This window comes from Anomaloglossus baeobatrachus, chromosome 9, assembly GCF_048569485.1.
Source record: "Anomaloglossus baeobatrachus isolate aAnoBae1 chromosome 9, aAnoBae1.hap1, whole genome shotgun sequence".
NCBI lineage: Eukaryota > Metazoa > Chordata > Amphibia > Anura > Aromobatidae > Anomaloglossus > Anomaloglossus baeobatrachus.
In genome coordinates this window covers 110,687,575-110,707,363 of record NC_134361.1, presented here as the reverse complement: position 1 = coordinate 110,707,363, position 19,789 = coordinate 110,687,575, and the positions used below count along the sequence as shown (strand labels likewise).

General features: G+C 48.2%; 1 protein-coding gene across 1 annotated transcript in view; it reads left to right on the top strand.

Annotated features, from left to right (window-relative positions):
- Window positions 1-19,789, top strand: part of GUCY2F (guanylate cyclase 2F, retinal) — a 142,085-nt gene that overhangs the window by 13,249 nt on the left and 109,047 nt on the right. Inside the window, exons 2-3 of the mRNA XM_075322706.1 lie at window positions 13,244-13,545; window positions 18,151-18,505. Of these exons, the coding sequence (XP_075178821.1) occupies window positions 13,244-13,545; window positions 18,151-18,505 (657 nt within the window). The remainder of the gene's footprint in view (window positions 1-13,243; window positions 13,546-18,150; window positions 18,506-19,789) is intronic.

Here is a 19,789-nt window from a genome sequence, read left to right as displayed (position 1 = left end):
GTCTGGATGCCACAAAAATGGGCATCACAGGTCCCTGTATCAACGAGGTCCAAGGCCAGTGAGCAGGCCACTGTTTGAATGCAAGTGCTATATAATACCACCCACAGGGCGGATTTATCCGTATGTTACCACCGACAGGGTGGGTTTATCAAAAAAGACATTAATAAGATGGAAACTTTTGGGATAAACAGTGATCAAGGCCCAGGGAGTAATCGACGCAAAAAGAGTCCTGGGCAGAGGACCAAAGTAAGAAGGTTGTTACCACATATATCTGAAAAAATGAATGAAATAGACTATGACCATAAAGCAAGTGCTTGTATTCAAAAAGACCCCACGCACACAACAATGTTATGGATGCTACCTAAATGCATATGGATGACATAAAGCATGAAGACAAAAGGTCCACTGTGGGTGCCACCAAAAAGGTGGGTTTGCCATAGAACCGTGGTGAGGAGCCCAGGATAAATAAATCCAATTATCTAAAAAAAAAAAAAAAGAAAAACACCGGTATGGGACCTGAGTTTGTATTCAAAAAGCAGTTTAAGTATTGCCTATTTAGGGTAAGCAGTGCTCAATTATCATGTACGGGAAGGAGATGGCAAAGGGGCTCGGCAAGAAGGCCAGTAAGAATAGAATAAGGCATATATACATATATATACAGGTATAGAACCATGCATGCCCCTGTATGTGCATACATGTGTAAATACATACACAGAGCATGCCCCTCTTAGTCCCGCAACGTCCATATAGATGGAACTTCATGAAAAAAGGGGGCAAAAATGATTCAACCAGATACAATTTTCGTTCATATGTTATTACATCCAAGATCAGAAAATCAATCCTAGAATTTCCCAGGTATGGCAAAGTAATTGTCCAAGAAGCCAAACCATCCGAGAAGAACGTGGTTAAAAGTCACATGACCATGGAGATCAAGACAGTCTTGTGGGATCCCTGAAGTTGGCTGGAAGATAGGTGCTCATTCAAACCCCATATACGGGAGGATGGAGTAGTCCTGATGTCATAACTGTAAAAGTGGAAAAAATGGGACAAAAATTAAAATCAAGTCAAGATTATGTAGTTCCCACATCTTAGCCAAGAAAGCCGGTGTACAATAGCTCTTCATTAAGACCTGATGGTGTAAGCGATTTCAGATTGAAAATCCATCTCGCCTCAATTTGTAGCAAGGACTTCAAGAGAGACCCACCTCTTCCATTCGTAGTTATCCTCTGGAGTCCAACGAAGCGTAGACCATGACAGGAGCCCTGATGGTATCTGAGGAAATGTGCGGCCACCGAAGTCAAAGTGCGTCCTTTTTTTAGGTCGGATCTGGCCAAATTGATAGTTGACATATGTTTCTGTGCCCTTTTGCGTACTTCTTGGGAGGTTTGTCCCACATATACCTTCTGGCAAGGACAGACAATGGCATAAATCACATTAGAAGTCTTGCAATTGATATAACCATTTAGTCTGTGTGAGGTAGCGTCCAGATGGTTCAGAAAGATGTCTCTGACCGGTTGCATGAATGGACACACGTTACACTCACCGCATGGATAAGATCCTCGTAACGTGATTCCTCTATTCAGCCTCATTGTCGGTCTCCTGAAATGACTCCTCGTCAATAGATCTCTGAGTCTGGGCGCTCTCCTAGCTGTGAGGAGAGGAACATCACTCACAAGGGAAGCGGTCTGGCAATCAAATTTAATAATCTTCCAGTGCTCCCGCAAAATCCCCCTTACCTGCTCCCAGTGACTGTTGTAATCGGTTATCAGTCGTAATGGTTGGTCTCTCACTGGTCTTTTTCGAATAAGCAGGTTTTGCTGGGATTCCTCTTTTGCCCTCAAGAAGGCCGAGGATATGACTCCCCTAGGATATCCTCTGTGTTTCAGTCGTTTCGTCAAGTCACGAGCCTGGCTCTGGAAATCTTCATCCATGGAACAATTACGGCGTACCCGTAAAAATTGCCCGACTGGTACTCCCTTCCTTGTATGGAGGGGGTGGAAACTATCGAAGCGTAGGAGCCCATTGGTGGCCGTCGGCTTGCGGTACAGATTGGTGATGATGCGCCCATCTTCGAATTTTACAGACAAATCCAGAAAGATAGCTGTGGAAGATGACAAATCAGACGTCAAGAAGATGTTGTGATTGTTTGTCAAGAAGATGTTGTGATTGTCACTTCCTCAATGGTCTCAATATCAACAATCACAACATCTTCTTGACGTCTGATTTGTCATCTTCCACAGCTATCTTTCTGGATTTTTGCCCCCTTTTTTCATGAAGTTCCATCTATATGGACGTTGCGGGACTAAGAGGGGCATGCTCTGTGTATGTATTTACACATGTATGTGTCACGGGCGGGGAGGAGGGTGTCAGCACACTACGCTCACCCCCTTCTGCTCGGGTCCGGCGGCCGCTGCTCAGTGGTGGCTCGAGCTGTAGGCCGGATCCCGGGGGTTCTCGAGCGGCACTCCTCGCCCGTGAGTGAAAGGGGTTTGTTGGGTGTGGGGATTGGTTATTGTCCGTGACGCCACCCACGGTTGTGGTGATTTCACCACCGCTGCTCGATATGGGGATCCCGGGGATGGTGATGCGGAGCAGCCAGGTGTTGTGTTGCCCCTCCGTGGGTAGGGGTTGGTGATCCCGGGGCCCAGTGATGGTGTGGAAGGTGCAGGGCCTGGTGGGCGCAGGGACGCGGGGGCAGCGCTATGCCTTGCGGCACTCTGGTACTCACTCAGCCTGAGACGTTGACACAGTTTTAGTAAAACACTCGGCTGGATGGACGGGTACCCCCAGACGGCTGCGGTTGTTGTTTCTCCCCTGACCCAGTTTGATGGTGTAAGTCCTTTCGTCCACTTCCGTGCACCCTTCTCCTGCACTCCGGCTTCCAGCTGGCTCCCCGACTCCGTACCGGGTGGCCACTGCCCAGCCCCGGCTACCTGCGGTTCCACCAGCTGTCTCCCCGGCTCCCTGCAGACGGCACTTAGCGTCTGCCGGACTCTCTCTACGAGGCCCTAGGCTCCAACCTAGGCCCCTGGCTCCGTCTGCCTCTCTGCAGACCTTCACTCTTCCTCTCCTAGGACTAGACTGGGCTTGTTTCCTGTCTCAGGCCAGCTAACCCCTGGGCGTCCCATCTCCTCACTCCGCCCACCTGGTGTTTCAGTCTGAACCCGGGGAAAGGAATCAAGTTTCACTGGGGATGTCTGCTGTGAAACTGCTGGGGGTGGGGGTGTGTGTGTGCGTTGTTATCTGTGTCCCCTGGCTTGTCCAGGGCGACACATATGCACATACAGGGGCATGCATGGTTCTATACGTGTATATATATATATGCCTTATTCTATTCTTACTGGCCTTCTTACCGAGCCCCTTTGCCATCTCCTTCCCGTACATAATAATTGAGCACTGCTTACCCTAAATAGGCAATACTTAAACTGCTTTTTGAATACAAACTCAGGTCCCATACCGGTGTTTTTTTTTTTTTTTTTTTTTTAGATAATTGGATTTATTTATCCTGGGCTCCTCACCATGGTTCTATGGCAAACCCACCTTTTTGGTGGCACCCACAGTGGACCTTTTGGCTTCATGCTTTATGTCATCCATATGCATTTAGGTAGCATCCATAACATTGTTGTGTGCGAGGGGTCTCTTTGAATACAAGCACTTGCTTTATGGTCATAGTCTATTTCATTCATTTTTTCAGATATATGTGGTAACAACCTTCTTACTTTGGTCCTCTGCCCAGGACTCTTTTTGCGTCGATTACTCCCTGGGCCTTGATCATTGTTTATCCCAAAAGTTTCCATCTTATTAATGTCTTTTTTGATAAACCCACCCTGTCGGTGGTAACATACGGATAAATCCGCCCTGTGGGTGGTATTATATAGCACTTGCATTCAAACAGTGGCCTGCTCACTGGCCTTGGACCTCGTTGATACAGGGACCTGTGATGCCCATTTTTGTGGCATCCAGACTTCTTTTATACATTAATTACAACATAAATCCACCTAGGTGGTATGAATAGCAGTGATGTCATATGGATTGTGTCGTGCTTCCACTCCATGTGCATATATTTTGGATGCTTTGCCCAGTTACTTCTATGATCTATGGGGCATGTTCTTGCAAGCTCAGTCTTCCATCTTTTCATATGTATGATTTAATTATTGTACATTGGATGACTCGGAGTGACTTTTCCACATTGACCCGGTTGTAGGATTATATTAAGACCCCGAGTCCTTCTGCATCTACTTCCGGTTCCGATATCCTCATCCGGCCACTATGTTCCGATACACACCACCTGTGGTAGGTTCAATTTGATTACCAATTGATTTATCAACTTTCTATGGTCTATAAATACTCACTTTTATGTAACCCGGGACACACTCTCCCCTGACGAAGCTGCTTGCCAGCGATACGCGTGGGGCTTCTCCCCACATCTCTCTCTCCTTGCTGGGCTCTGTCGTGCGCTCAGCTCCCTCCCAGACCGTGAGCCTGTCAGTCCTGTGTTAGGTATCTGCATGTGCACCATGGGGGATCTTTGGGCACCAATTCTCTATGGCATATAATATGTTGTGGTCATCTCCAATTGAACTGCATACTATATATATATATATATATACAGAACATTTTCTTATGCTTCTTTCAATTGAATGGTATATCATATGTTGTAGTCATTGTCTGCTCTATATACCTTTCCATTGCTTTATACAGAATTATGTTTCATGCCTTCAATTTTGAATGATATACCATATGTTGTGGTCATTGGTTGCCCCTTACACCCCTCCATTTTTGTCTTATGCTACATGCAGGTTACCCTCTTTCTACCATATTGGGGTTTTATACAGCAATTCATTCAGCTTAACATTGGAGACTGCTTACAAGTCCTGCTCCCGGTCCCTTAAATCTTATGATTCATTATGTATGTATAGGGATTACTTCAAGCGCATGTTGTACTTTCTGACTAAAATCTGCTTACATATTGTACACTGAAGGTTGTACAGGGCGGTACCCCCTATTACCAGCATGAGAGATGTGGGATTTTGATGTTCATGGTTTTAAGTGATTTTAATGTAATTGTGTGTTTTTTTGGTTTGTTCAATAAATTTCATATATATTTTTCCACTTACACTCCTAGTATCATGGTCTTACTTTGTGGTTTGCGCGTCCATTATGCATGAGCTTTTCCTCTCCCCGGTTGGAACATGATTTATAAAACTCATACTTAGAAATGTATTGGATGTGATCACTTTTATATAAAAAAAGAAAATCCAGCATCCAAAGAGTCTCCATAAAAGTATTCAGCTTCATTCAGGATGGTTAAAATCCACAAATACAGCCTGTGTAACTAATCCAGCTCACTTTTATGGTGAACTGTTTTCCAATGACCATTTCATTTTCTTAATACAGCGAGAAACTAAAATATCTTGGTCAGAAATTCATTGTAAATGTAATACATTCTCAAAGAGAGACAGGAGAGGAGCAGCCAGGAATCAGACAGCGCTGGTCATTCTCATTCTGTTCATGTTCATCATCTGGTCAAAACAACTTGTTTAAATGGAAATAGGGCTGTTATCTGAATAAACAGAATAGAGCATCGTGATAACATTATCCAGCGTAAATAAGGATTAATTATTCAAATGTCTGTCTACTGAAATCCTATTTGCCTGTTGTATTTTTGAAGAGTGTGGCATGCTTATGTGTGTGTGATACACTTTATGTAATGTAGACTCAAAAAGTATCAGTATGTGTAGAGAGGAGAATCTTTTTAAAGTCAAATTTGCTAACTTTGGCAAATTTTTCCCCAAAATTAGATTTGCGGCAAATAATTTGTGCGAATTTCAACACTGGAAAGTTTGTAATTGCTTGTAAACTGCACATGAGGGTATAGGAGACAGGGGGAGGATCCTGCTGACCATAAGAACTTCCACTCTACAGAAGAGAGAGAGAATCCTGCTGATCATAAGAGCTTACACTCTACAGAAGAGAGAGAGGACCCTGCTGATCATAATAGCTTACACTCTACAGAAGAGAGAGAGGACCCTGCGTATCATAAGAGCTTACAGTCTACAGAAGAGAGAGAGGACCTCACTGACCATAAGAGCTTACACTCTACAGAAGAGAGAGAGGACACTCCTGATCATAATAGCTTACACTCTACAGAAGAGAGAGAGGACCCCGCTGATCATAAGAGCTTACACTCTACAGAAGAGAGAGAGGACCCCGCTGATCATAAGAGCTTACACTCTACAGAAGAGAGAGAGGACCCCGCTGATCATAAGAGCTTACACTCTACAGAAGAGAGAGAGGACCCTGCTGATCATAAGAGCTTACACTCTACAGAAGAGAGAGAGAATCCTGCTGATCATAAGAGCTTACACTCTACAGAAGAGAGAGAGGACCCTGCTGATCATAAGAACTTACACTCTACAGAAGAGAGAGAGAATCCTGCTGATCATAAGAGCTTACACTCTACAGAAGAGAGAGAGAGGACCCTGCTGACCATAAGAACTTACACTCTACAGAAGAGAGAGAGAATCCTGCTGATCATAAGAGCTTACACTCTACAGAAGAGAGTGACAGGATCCTGCTGACCATAAGAGCTTACACTCTACAGAAGAGAGAGACAGGATCCTGCTGACTATAAGAACTTACACTCTACAGAAGAGAGAGAGAATCCTGCTGATCATAAGAGCTTACACTCTACAGGAGAGAGAGAGGACCCTGCTGATCAGAGAGCTTACACTCTACAGAAGAGAGAGAAACCTGCTGATCATAAGAGCTTACACTCTACAGAAGAGAGAGTGGATCCTGCTGACCATAATAGCTCACACTGTACAGATGAGAGACTTAGGCCTTAGTTCCACTTGTGTATCGCTTCAGATGCGAGAGAATCAGATGCGATATGCTAAGGACTCTCTGCTCAGATTTTGCTACGAGCGTGAGCCGAGGGATATGTGACTATGATCTGATCTTGTAGGATAGTCAGCCGGGGTACAAGAAATAAAATAAAACTTAGCTTTTAATATATTCCTTAAAAGAAGCCAGAGATCCCAACCTCAAATAAAATGTTATCTTAAAAAAGCCAGAACAACACATAGTTCTCCTCAGCATGTAGGAGGGGTTCAAATGGCCAGAAGGTCACTTCTTATATGATAACAGTCTGATAAGCTGACCACTGTAAATCTGTAAAGGCAGGGCAGCTATCAACAGGATATGGACCACCTCAGTACCACTGGGTCACAATAAATCACTGTTTTTAATATATAAAGAGAAGGTGGAACGGTCTCACCCAGAAACGATCCATCCACCTTTTCTCTAGAGGATCCTCATAGCACTCAGAGCGTCCCAATGGTCCTTGCATGGACTTAGCAAATGGTCCCCTTAATAGGAAATGAGGTCCTGGTGTCCCCGTTCTCCCAACGCGTTTCCTACATTAAGTATTCGTCAGGGGAGTTAAACACGCACCAGTCCTAAGTTCACACGGACTGGGCAGGACATGCAAGCGGCAGCAGCGGGCCTTTCAAAACAGTGTTTTGCCGCTTGCATGTCCTGTCCAGTCCGTGCTATTATACTGTTATCATATAAGAAGTGACCTTCTGGCCGTTTGAACCCCTCCTACATGCTGAGGAGAACTATGTGTTGTTCTGGCTTTTTTAAGATAACATTTTATTTGAGGTTGGGATCTCTGGCTTCTTTTAAGGCCCCGTCACACTAAGCAACATCGCTAGCAACATCGCTGCTAACGAACAACTTTTGTGACGTTGCTAGCGATGTTGCTGTGTGTGACATCCAGCAACAACCTGGCCCCTGCTGTGAGGTCGTTGGTTGTTGCTGAATGTCCTGGGCTATTTTTTAGTTGTTGCTGTCCCGCTGTGAAGCACAGATCGCTGTGTGTGACAGCGAGACAGCAACAACTAAATGTGCAGGCAGCAGGAGCCGGCTTCTGTGGAGGCTGGTAACCAATGTAAACATCGGGTAACCAAGAAGCCCTGTCCTTGGTTACCCGATATTTACCTTTGATACCAGCCTCCGCCGCTCTCACTGCCTGTGCTGCCGGCTCCTGCTGTGTGCACATGTAGCTGCAGGACACATCGGGTTAATTAACCCGATGTGTGCTGTAACTAGGAGAGCAAGGAGCCAGCGCTAAGCAGTGTGCGCTGCTCCCTGCTCTGTGCACATTTAGCTGCAGCACACATCGGGTAATTAACCCGATGTGTGCTGCAGCTAGGAGAGCAAGGAGCCAGCGCTAAGCATTGTGCGCTGCTCCCTGCTCTCTGCACATGTAGCTACAGCACACATCGGGAAATTAACCCGATGTGTGCTGTAACTAGGAGAGCAAGGAGCCAGCGCTAAGCAGTGTGCGCTGCTCCCTGCTCTGTGCACATTTAGCTGCAGCACACATCGTGTAATTAACCTGATGTGTGCTGTAACTACGAGAGCAGGGAGCCAGCGCTCAGTGTGCGCTGCTCCCTGCTCTCTGCACGTGTAGCTCCGTGCGGTGGTAACCAAGGTAAATATCGGGTTGGTTACCCGATATTTACCTTAGTTACCAAGCGCAGCAGCTTCCACGCGGCGCTGGGGGCTTGTCACTGGTTGCTGGTGAGCTCACCAGCAACTCGTGTAGCGACGCTCCAGCGATCCCTGCCAGGTCAGGTTGCTGGTGGGATCGCTGGAGCGTTGCAGTGTGACATCTCACCAGCAACCTCCTAGCAACTTACCAGCGATCCCTATCGTTGTTGGGATCGCTGGTAAGTTGCTTAGTGTGACTGGACCTTTAAGGAATATATTAAAAGCTAAGTTTTATTTTATTTCTTGTACCCCGGCTGACTATGCTAATAATTAATGTGGTGCTTTACCAGTGGCTAATTCTCTATATGATCTGATCTTGTAATCGGATCACAGCTGCGGAAGAGACCTCTTCACCGTGGTCTCTTTATGTATATATCGCACTGCATTTGGATGACATCCGAATGAAGTGCAATTTTTACATGCACCCATAGACTTGTATGCATGTGAAGCGAGAAACGCTGTGAAATGTAGCATTGAAATGTTGCAATTCTTTTCTTATGTTGATACATGATCCTTATTGCTGTTGGGCAACTGAAAGTATTATTTTACGGAAATAATACTAGGTGCAGGAAATTGCACATGTTGTTGCACAATCTACAAGTAGTGGATACAATATACACATTCCCATGCAAATATACAGTACATATATCCTAAGAAATAAATAAAATGCAAATGAAAGAAGGCCGGACTGATTGGACCATTAATCTTTTCTTGACACTAATCTTTTATGTCTATGTAACTATATTTTATACTAGCTGTAGTACCCGGGCGTTGCCCGGGATAGTAACTGTCTCTCTGTCTGTCTCCCAGTCTCTGTCTGTCTCTGTTTGTCTGTCTCTGTGTGTCTGTCTCTGTGTGTCTGTATCAGTTTCTCTGTCTGTCTCTCTTTCTCTATCTCTGTGTCTGTCTCTCTCTATGTGTCTGTTTGTCTCTCTCTAGCTCTGTGTCTGTCTGTCTCTATCTGTCTGTCAGTCTCTTTCTCCATCTGTCTCTTTCCCCGTCTGTCTCGTTCCAGGTCTGTCTCGTTCCAGGTCTGTCTCGTTCCAGGTCTGTCTCGTTCCAGGTCTGTCTCGTTCCAGGTCTGTCTCGTTCCAGGTCTGTCTCTTTCTCCGTCTATCTCTTTCTCCGTCTGTCTCTTTCTCCGTCTGTCTCTTTCTCCGTCTGTCTCTTTCTCCGTCTGTCTCTTTCTCCGTCTGTCTCGTTCCCCGTCTATCTCGTTCCCCATCTGTCTGGTTCACCGTCTGTTTCGTTCCAGGTCTGTCTCTTTCCACGTGTGTCTCTTTCAACGTGTGTCTCTTTCCACGTGTGTCTCTTTCCCCGTCTGTCTCTTTCCCCTCTGTCTCTGTCTCTTTAGTTGTCTCTGTCTCTTTCCCTGTCTCTTTACTTGTCTCTGTCTCTTTTCCTGTCTCTTTTCTTGTCTCTGTATCTTTACTTGTCTCTGTCTCTTTCTCCATCTGTCTCTTTCCCCATCTGTCTCTTTCCTCGTCTGTCTCTTTACTTGTCTCTGTCTCTTTCCCTGTCTCTGACTCTTAACCTGTCTCTTTACTTGTCTTTGTCTCTTTCCCTGTCTCTTTACTTGTCTGTGTCTCTTTCCCTGTCTCTTTTCTTGTCTCTGTCTCTCTCCCTGTCTCTTTCCCTGTCTCTTTCCCTGTCTGTCTCTTTACTTGTCTCTGTCTCATTCCCTGTCTCTTTACTTGTCTCTGTCTCTTTCCCTGTCTCTTTACTTGTCTCTGTCTCTTTCCCTGTCTCTTTACTTGTCTCTTTCTCTGCCTCTTTCCTTGTCTCTGTCTCTTAACCTGTCTCTTTACTTGTCTTTGTCTCTTTCCCTGTCTTTTTACTTGTTTCTGTCTCTTTCCCTGTCTCTTTACTTTTCTCTGTCTCTTTCCCTGTCTCTTTACTTGTCTCTGTTTCTTTCCCCGTCTCTTTCCCCATCTTTCTCTTTCCCCGTCTGTCTCTTTACATGTCTCTGTCTCTTTCCCTGTCTCTTTACTTGTCTCTGTCTCTTTCCCTGTCTCTTTACTTGTCTCTGTCTCTTAACCTGTCTCTTTACTTGTCTGTGTCTCTTTCCCTGTCTCTTTACTTGTCTGTGTCTCTTTCCCTGTCTCTTTACTTGTCTGTGTCTCTTTCCCTGTCTCTTTACTTGTCTGTGTCTCTTTCCCTGTATCTTTACTTGTATCTGTCTCTTTCCCCGTCTGTCTCTTTCCCCGTCTCTCTTTCCCCATCTGTCTCTGTCTCTTTCACTGTGTCTTTACTTGTCTCTGTCTCTTTCCCTGTCTCTTTCCCTGTCTGCCTGTCTCTTTCCTTGTGAGTCTCTCTGTCTGTCTCTTTCCCTGTCTGTCTGTCTCTTTCCCTGTATCTTTCCCTGTCTGTCTGTCTCTTTCCTTGTCTATCTCTCTGTCTGTCTCTTTCCCTGTCTGTCTGTCTCTTTCCCTGTCTGCCTGTATCTTTCCCGGTCTGTCTCTGTCTGTCTCTTTTCGTCTGTCTGTCTCTCTGTCTGCCTCTTTCCCTGTCTGTCTGCCTCTGTCTGTCTCTTTGACTGTCTCTCTGTCTCTTTGTCTGTCTGTCTCTGTCTGTCTGTCTCTTTCCCTGTCTGCCTCTTACTCTGTCTCTGTCTGTCTGTCTCTTTCTGTCTCTCTATCTGTCTTCCCACCGACATCTTATTACCTCACACATAAGCTTCTTATACGAACAATTTATTTTGTTCCTATAACAACCAATTACAGCTCCTATTAATTATCTAATAGCTCCCAGCTCCATTAACTTTAATGGAGGCAGTGTTTTAGAAGAGTAAAGGCTACTTTACACACTGCGATATCGGTCCCGATATCGCTAGTGTGGGTACCCGCCCCCATCTGTTGCGCGACACATGCAAATCGCTGCCCGTGCCGCACAACATCGCGCAGACCCGTCACACATACTTACCTGCCCGGCGACGTCGCTGTGACCGGCGAACCGCCTCCTTTCTAAGGGGGCGGTCCGTGCGACATCACAGTGACGTCACTGAGCGACCGCCCAATAGCAGCGGAGGGGCGCAGCTGAGCGGGACGTAACATCCCGCCCACCTCCTTCCTTCCGCATTGCGGCCGGGAGGCAGGTAGGAGAGTTTCCTCGTTCCTGCGGCGTCACACATAGCGATGTGTGCTGCCGCAGGAGCGACGAACTACATCGCTACTGCTGCAGTAACGATAATTGAGAATGGACCCCCATGTCACCGATGAGCGATTTTGCACGTTTTTGCAACGATGCAAAATCGCTCATCGGTGTCACACGCAGCAACATCGCTAATGCGGCCGGATGTGCGTCACAAATTCCGTGACCCCAACGACTCCGCATTAGCGATGTCGCAGCGTGTAAAGCCCCCTTAACTGTAAAGCGTGGGGTTAAATTTTCCCATCAAAACAAAGTCTATGACGTTCCCTGAGTCACATGGGTGTCTGTGCAAAATTTCGTGATTGTAAATGCGACGGTGCAGATTCCTTTAGCGAACATACAGTACAGACCAAAAGTTTGGACACACCTTCTCATTCAGTGAATTTTCTTTATTTTCATGACTCTGAAAATAGTAGGTTCACATTGAAGGCATCCGAACTATGAATTAAAACATGTGGAAGGAAATACTTAAAGTGTTAAACAACTGAAAATATGTCTTATATTCTAGGTTCTTCAAAGTAGCCACCTTTTGCTTTCATTACTACTTTGCACACTCTTGGCATTCTCTTAATGAGCTTCAAGAGGTAGTCAACGGAAATGGTTTTCCAACAGTCTGGAAGGAGTTCCCAGAGATGTTTAACACTTGTTGGCCCTTTTGCCTTCACTCTGCGGTCCAGCTCACCCCAAACCATCTCGATTAGGTTCAGGTCTGGTGACTGTGGAGGCCAGGTCATCTGGCGTAGCACCCCATCACTCTCCTTCTTAGTCAAATAGCCCTTACATAGCCTGGAGGTGTGTTTGGGGTTATTGTCCTGTTGAAAAATAAATGATGGTCCAACTAAACGCAAACCGGATGGAATAGCATGCCGCTGCAAGATGCTGTGGTAGCCATGCTGGTTCAGTATGCCTTCAATTTTGAATAAATCCCCAACACTGTCACCAGCAAAGCACCCCCACACCATCACACCTCCTCCTCCATGCTTCACGGTGGGAACCAGCCATATAGAGTCCATCAGTTCACCTTTTCTACAAAGACACGGTGGTTGAATCCAAAGATCTCAAATTTGGGCTCATCAGACCAAAGCACAGATTTCCACTGGTCTAATGTCCATTCCTTGTGTTCTTTAGCCCAAACAAGTCTCTTCTGCTTGTTGCCTGTCCTTAGCAGTGGTTTCCTAGCAGCTATTTTACCATGAAGGCCTGCTGCACAAAGTCTCCTCTTAACAGTTGTTCTATAGATGATAAGGTGTTTCTAAACTTTTGGTCTGTACTGTACACGCGCACACACACACACACACACACACACACACACACACACACACACACACACACACACACACACACACAGCTTTATATATTTGTGTAACAAATAATATTTATATATGTAACTTGATGCCCTCCTAAATGCATATAGAATCTGGCTGCTCAGCTAGAAATAAGAAAAATGTCCAGGCTACTGTTTGTAGCTCTCATACAGATAGGTAACACTGTAATACAAGGTATAATATGTAGGTGATTTGTTTCTATATTGCAGTGATCATTATGTGCATGCATTCTATACTCATTGGAGGACAACCACAGCGACAACTTCTGGAGATTGCACATGACATGAAAATGACAGATGGCACCTATGTTTTTATACCTTATGATACTTTATACTACAGTTTACCATATTATAAAACACCATACGAGATATTGAGGCTAAGCTCCAAGCTCAGGGCTGCCTATGACGCTGTACTCACAATCACTGTGGAGTCAGAGCAGAAAAACTTCTATCAAGCCTTGCAAGAAGCTATCGACAGTGGTGAGGTTATTTCCAAAGCAAATCCCACAGAGGTAGGTACTACAAATGCAGGAGCTAATTATCTATATATATAATTGCCTTATTCTGTCTGTCTGTCTGTCTGTCTATCTATCTGTCTGTCATGCTCCAAAATTGTGTCCTTACAGTGACACAAAGCTGATTGGCCGCTGGGCTCGCCATGGCCCCGCCCCCCCACACGGATTGGCCGCTCGCCCAGGCTGCGCCCCCACACGGATTGGCCAGCCGCTCGCCCAGGCTCCGCCCCCCCCACAGATTGGCCTCTCGCCCCGGCACTCTGCAGGCATTGGCAATTCGGCCACGCCACGCCCCGCCTCCCTCACGCAATGCACGCTAGCTCTGGCCCCGCCGCCCCCTCCCTCCCCCCGCGCATTCCCCGAACTGACACGGCTGTCACGGAGGTGAGTACTGTAATCCCCGCCCCCACCCCCTCCCACCCCCGCGCATTCCCCGAACTGACACGGCTGTCACGGAGGTGAGTACTGTACTCCCCACCCCCCCCCCCGGCCCCCGCTCGCATGGGAGTGGTGTGGATACGTTGGTAACCATGCGCATCAAGGTCCTGCGGAAGATCCACACGCACACACATAACAGCACACACACAAACATACACACACATCAGATCACACTCACTCTCACACACACCTCACACACACCTCACATCGCATCCACACACTCACAGCATCCGGCGATATCGCTTGCTTCTCGGCCTCGATACTGTGCTGTTGTGACCTTCCAGGACCTGACGGAGGATCACATGGCCAGAGGCATGTGGTATCTCCGGATGTTGTGAGTGTGAGCGCGTATGTGCGATATCGTCAGTGTCTGTGTGTGTGAGTGTATGCGATCGGGTGTGTGTGAGTGTATGCGATCGGGTGTGTGTGAGTGGATGCGATCGGGTGTGTGTGAGTGGATGCGATCGGGTGTGTGTGAGTGGATGCGATCGGGTGTGTGTGAGTGTCGGCAGAGGAGCACGGCGTGCTGGAGGAGGCTGGGAGCAGAGAGGCTGATCATGGGGAAGGCTGGGAGGGGGAGGCTGATGCTGGGGGAGACTAGGAGGGGAAGGCTGATGCTGAAGGAGGCTGGGAGGGGGAGGCTGGGAGGAAGGAGGCTGGGAGGAGAGAGGCTGATCCTGGGGAAGGCTGGGAAGGGGAGGCTGATGCTGAGGGAGGCTGGAAGGAGAGAGGCTGATGCTGGGGGAGGCTGAAAGGAGAGAGGCTGAGGCTGGGAGGAGAGAGGCTGTTGCTGGGGAAGGCTGATGCTGAGGGAGGCTGGGAGGAGAAAGCTGATGCTGGGGAAGGCTGGGAGGACGGAGGCTGGGAGGAGAGAGGCTGATCCTGGGGAAGGCTGGGAGAGGGAGGCTGATGCTGGGGGAGGCTGGGAGGAGAGAGGCTGATGCTGGCAGAGGCTGATGCTGGGGGAGGCTGGAAGGAGAGAGGCTGATGCTGGTGGAGGCTGATGCTTGGGGAGGCTGGGAGAGGGAGGCTGGGAGGAGGGAGGCTGGGAGAGGTAGGCTGATGAGGGGTGCGCAGCATGGGGGAAGGTGTACGATGGGGGGTGCGCAGCATGGGGGATGGAGCACGATGGGGCTGCACACCTCCCCCCAAAACACACACACACACCGCCACACACGCACCGCACAACACACCACACACTGGGAACCACAAACACCGCTCTACACAGACACCCACACACACAGACAACGCCGCACACACACACAACACCCAACACACAAATACCGCGGCATACATAAATATACGCACATAGCGCGCAACACACACTGCACAAAACATACCTACCCCCAAAACACACATACGCACTCCACACCCACACAAACCGCGCAACACACACAGCACCACACACAGAACGCTGCAGACACACAGCGCTCCTCAAACAACGCAACACACATACAACACCGCTCTCACACCCCCCACACCCAGACAACACCCAGAACATGTACAGCGTCCTACACAAATACTGGCAACTACACACAACAACATCTATATATATATATATATATATATATATAACACAAATCATACATTAACTACACAATACGTAAATTCTAGAATACCCGATGCGTAGAATCGGGCCACCTTCTAGTCTATATATATAATTGCCTTATTCTGTCTGTCTGTCTGTCTGTCTGTCTTGCTCCAAAATTGTGTCCTTACGGTGACAAGCATCTGATTGGCCGCTGCCTCGGCCTGGCCCCCCCCCCCACGGATTGGTAGCTCGTCTCGGCCTGGACCCGCCCCCCCGCACGGATTGGCCGCTCGCCCCGGCCCTCCGCACGCATCGCCAGACATAACCTTGCGCTGCTGGGATCGTGACGGAGCCGGTGAACGCTGTTAACCATTATACACATCGGGTAACTAAGGTCCCTTAGTTACCCGATGTGTATCATAGTTACCAGTGTACACCGGCTCCGTCACGATCCCAGCAGCGCCACACATACCCTTGCGATGCTGGGATCGTGACGGAGCCGGTGAACGCTGGTAACCATTATACACATCGGGTAACTAAGGTCCCTTAGTTACCCGATGTGTATCATAATTACCAGCGTACACCGGCTCCCGGTACACATGTGCAGGGAGCCGGCATTATACTCCTCTCCCCCCAGGACTACTCCTCCTATTACAGTCCTCCTATTATACTCCTCTCTGAGTATAATTGGAGAACTATTATAGCATGGGGGATGGAGCACGATGGGGAGTGCGCAGCATGGGGGATGGAGCATGATGGGGTGCGCAGCATGGGGGATGTAGCACGATGGGGGGTGCGCAGCATGGGGGATGGAGCACGATGGGGGGTGCACAGCATGGGGGATGGAGCACGATGGGGGGTGCGCAGCATGGGGGATGGAGCACGATGGGGAGTGCGCAGCATGGGGGATGGAGCACGATGGGGAGTGTGCAGCATGGGGGATGGAGCACGATGCGGGGTGCGCAGCATGGGGGATGGAGCACGATGGGGGTGCGCAGCATGGGGGATGGAGCACGATGGGGGGTGCGCAGCATGGGGGATGGAGCACGATGGGGGGTGCGCAGCATGGGGGATGTAGCACGATGGGGGGTGTGCAGCATGGGGGATGTAGTACGATGGGGAGTGCGCAGCATGGGGGATGGAGCACGATGGGGAGTGCGCAGCATGGGGGATGGAGCACGATGGGGAGTGCGCAGCATGGGGGATGGAGCATGATGGGGAGTGTGCAGCAGCATGGGGGATGGAGCACGATGGGGAGTGCGCAGCATGGGGGATGGAGCACGATGGGGGGTGCGCAGCATGGGGGATGGAGCACGATGGGGGGTGCGCAGCATGGGGGATGGAGCACGATGGGGAGTGCGCAGCATGGGGGATTGAGCACGATGGGGAGTGCGCAGCATGGGGGATGGAGCATGATGGGGGTGCGCAGCATGGGGGATGTAGCACGATGGGGGGTGCGCAGCATGGGGGATGTAGCATGATGGGGATTGCGCAGCATGGGGGATGGAGCACGATGGGGGGTGCGCAGCATGGGGGATGGAGCACGATGGGGGGTGCGCAGCATGGGGGATGGAGCACGATGGGGAGTGCGCAGCATGGGGGATGGAGCACGATGGGGGGTGCGCAGCATGGGGTATGGAGCACGATGGGGGGTGCGCAGCATGGTGGATGGAGCACGATGGGGGGTGAGCAGCATAGGGGATGGAGCACGATGGGGGGTGCGCAGCATGGGGGATGGAACACGATGGGGAGTGCGCAGCATGGGGGATGGAGCACGATGGGGGGTGCACAGCATGGGGGATGGAGCACGATGGGGGGTGCACAGCATGGGGGATGGAGCACGATGGGGGGTGCACACCTCCCCCCACTGCACAACACCACACACACACACTGGGAACCACAAACACTGCCCTACACAGACACCCAACACACAAACAGCGCGGCACACACAAATATACGCACATGCCGCACAACACACACATTGCACAAAACATACCTCCCACCAAAACACACACACACACCCCACACAAACCGCGCAACACACACACACAGCGCTCCACAAACAACGCAACACACACAACGCAACACACAAACAACACCGCTCTCACCCCCCACCACACCCTGACAACACCCAGAACATGTACAGCGCCCTACACAAACACTTGGTAACTACACACAACAACATCTATATATATAACAAAAATCATACATTAACTACACAATACGTAAATTCTAGAATACCCGATGCGTAGAATCGGGTCACCTTCTAGTCAAATATAAGAATAAGAAGCATTACTAATGTAATAAATAGTTATCACCATACTCTGAAGTGATGGCATGTCACTAGGATATGCCATCATATTATGACTGGTGTGAGCCTAAACTCTGGTTCCCTCTCTGATGCTGAAAATTATGGAAATGTCATCATGGTGTGACTGTAGGATAGCAAGGAAAAAAGGGCTCCTATTCTGTCCCTCATACTAGGGGACCGTAGGCTCCCTTTTAACACATTTTAGTCTTTGAAAATAAAGTTGGTTGAGCAAATTATTTATCTGTTAAAACGTATCTTTGAGGAATTAATGTTAATATTAATGATAAATTGATAATATATATTCTCATATTTTCTTATTTAGGTGTCTCCCTTATTTGGCACTATATACAATGCAATCTATTTTACTGCACAAGCAATGAATAACAGCAAGAGGCACCACAACTGGGTTTCTGGGTCGAGCTTAGTCAAGCATTCAAAAAACATACAATTTTATGGGTTCAATCAACGGATTAGGACAGATCCGAATGGCGATGGATTTACAGACTACGTTATTTTGGACACAGACATAAAGACTTGTGAGCTGCACCGTACATATGTTGTAGATATGGAAACACATATGGTCAGATACATGGGAAGGCCCATTCACTTTCCTAATGGGGTCTCTCCAAAGTCAGACTCTTATTGCTGGTTTGCAAATGGAAAAATCTGCACTGGAGGTGAGTAAAAAATTTAATCTTCAAGCATCTTCTGCTTACAATAAATGATTCAAACAAGAACAATTTAAGTAGCTTAACTCAACTAATACAACAAGTGGTTTCTCCAGAGCATAATAAAAGTAAGATGTAAAAAACAAAAAAAAATACTTACCATATATACTTGAGTATAAGCCGAGTTTTTCAGCCCATTTTTGTATGCTGAAAAAGCCCCCCTTGGCTTATACTTGAGTGACAGTCCCACAAAAAATTATTCTCTCCTGTCCACTGTTCCCACAGTGTCCTCTTATCTGTTTCTTGCGGATCGCATGCACATAGACCCCTCAGTGATTGCAGCCAGTACATGGGACCACCGATGTTGTAGTCAGGGCTTTACTTCACTTGAATGATTTACAGCGCCGCAAAGCATTCAAGTGAAGTAAAATGTCTAAGGCAGTGGCGGCCCCGTGTACCGGCCATGATCACCGAGGGGTCTATGTGCCTGCGGTCCGCAAGAAGCAGGTAAGAGGACACCACGGGAATGGAGGACAGGTGAGAATAATTTTTTGTGTGTGTATATGTGAACAACGGCATAATAGGGGACAAGAAGGGGACCAGTATGAGGAGATTACTAGAGGATGGGCAAATTACTAGAGGGCTCATTACTACAGGGGAAAATATGGGCACATTACGAGAGGGTTCGTTACTACTAGAGGGCTCATTACTAGAGGGGATAATACGAGCACATTACTAAAAAGCTCATTACTACAGGGGACAATATGTGCACATTACTACAGGAGACAATATGAGTGTAATGAACCAGCAGGGGGAGCTGGAGCACCAGGAAAATGCTAGGTAGGGATTCCCCACTAGATGGCACTAGACTTAACAAACCACCAGGAGGAGCTGGAGCACCACGAGAGTGCTGACAGCAATTCTCCACTAGAGGGCACATGTCTCCTCAGTGGAAGAAGTGGATGGTCGTACGGGCTGGAGTCAGAACTAGGAGGTCGACGAGGTACTATGGGTTAGACGGAGACAGAGTCTAGGGAGAGCCGAGCCAGGAACCTGAGAGGGAACGTCAAAGACCGGAAAGTGCGGAAACACAGAGTTTATTGACAAGCCGAAGTCGGGAGCCGGGACAGCAGGTAATAGCAGGGAGTACAGGAGTACGGAACAACAGAGGAGGAAGGATGGGAGTCAGAGAGGAATGGAGTCGATCAGTACGGGAAGCAGAGGAGATGGAAAGTCAGGACGGTAGGGAAGGAGGACATGCACAGGCAGGACAGGAGGCGGTGGGAGCAAACA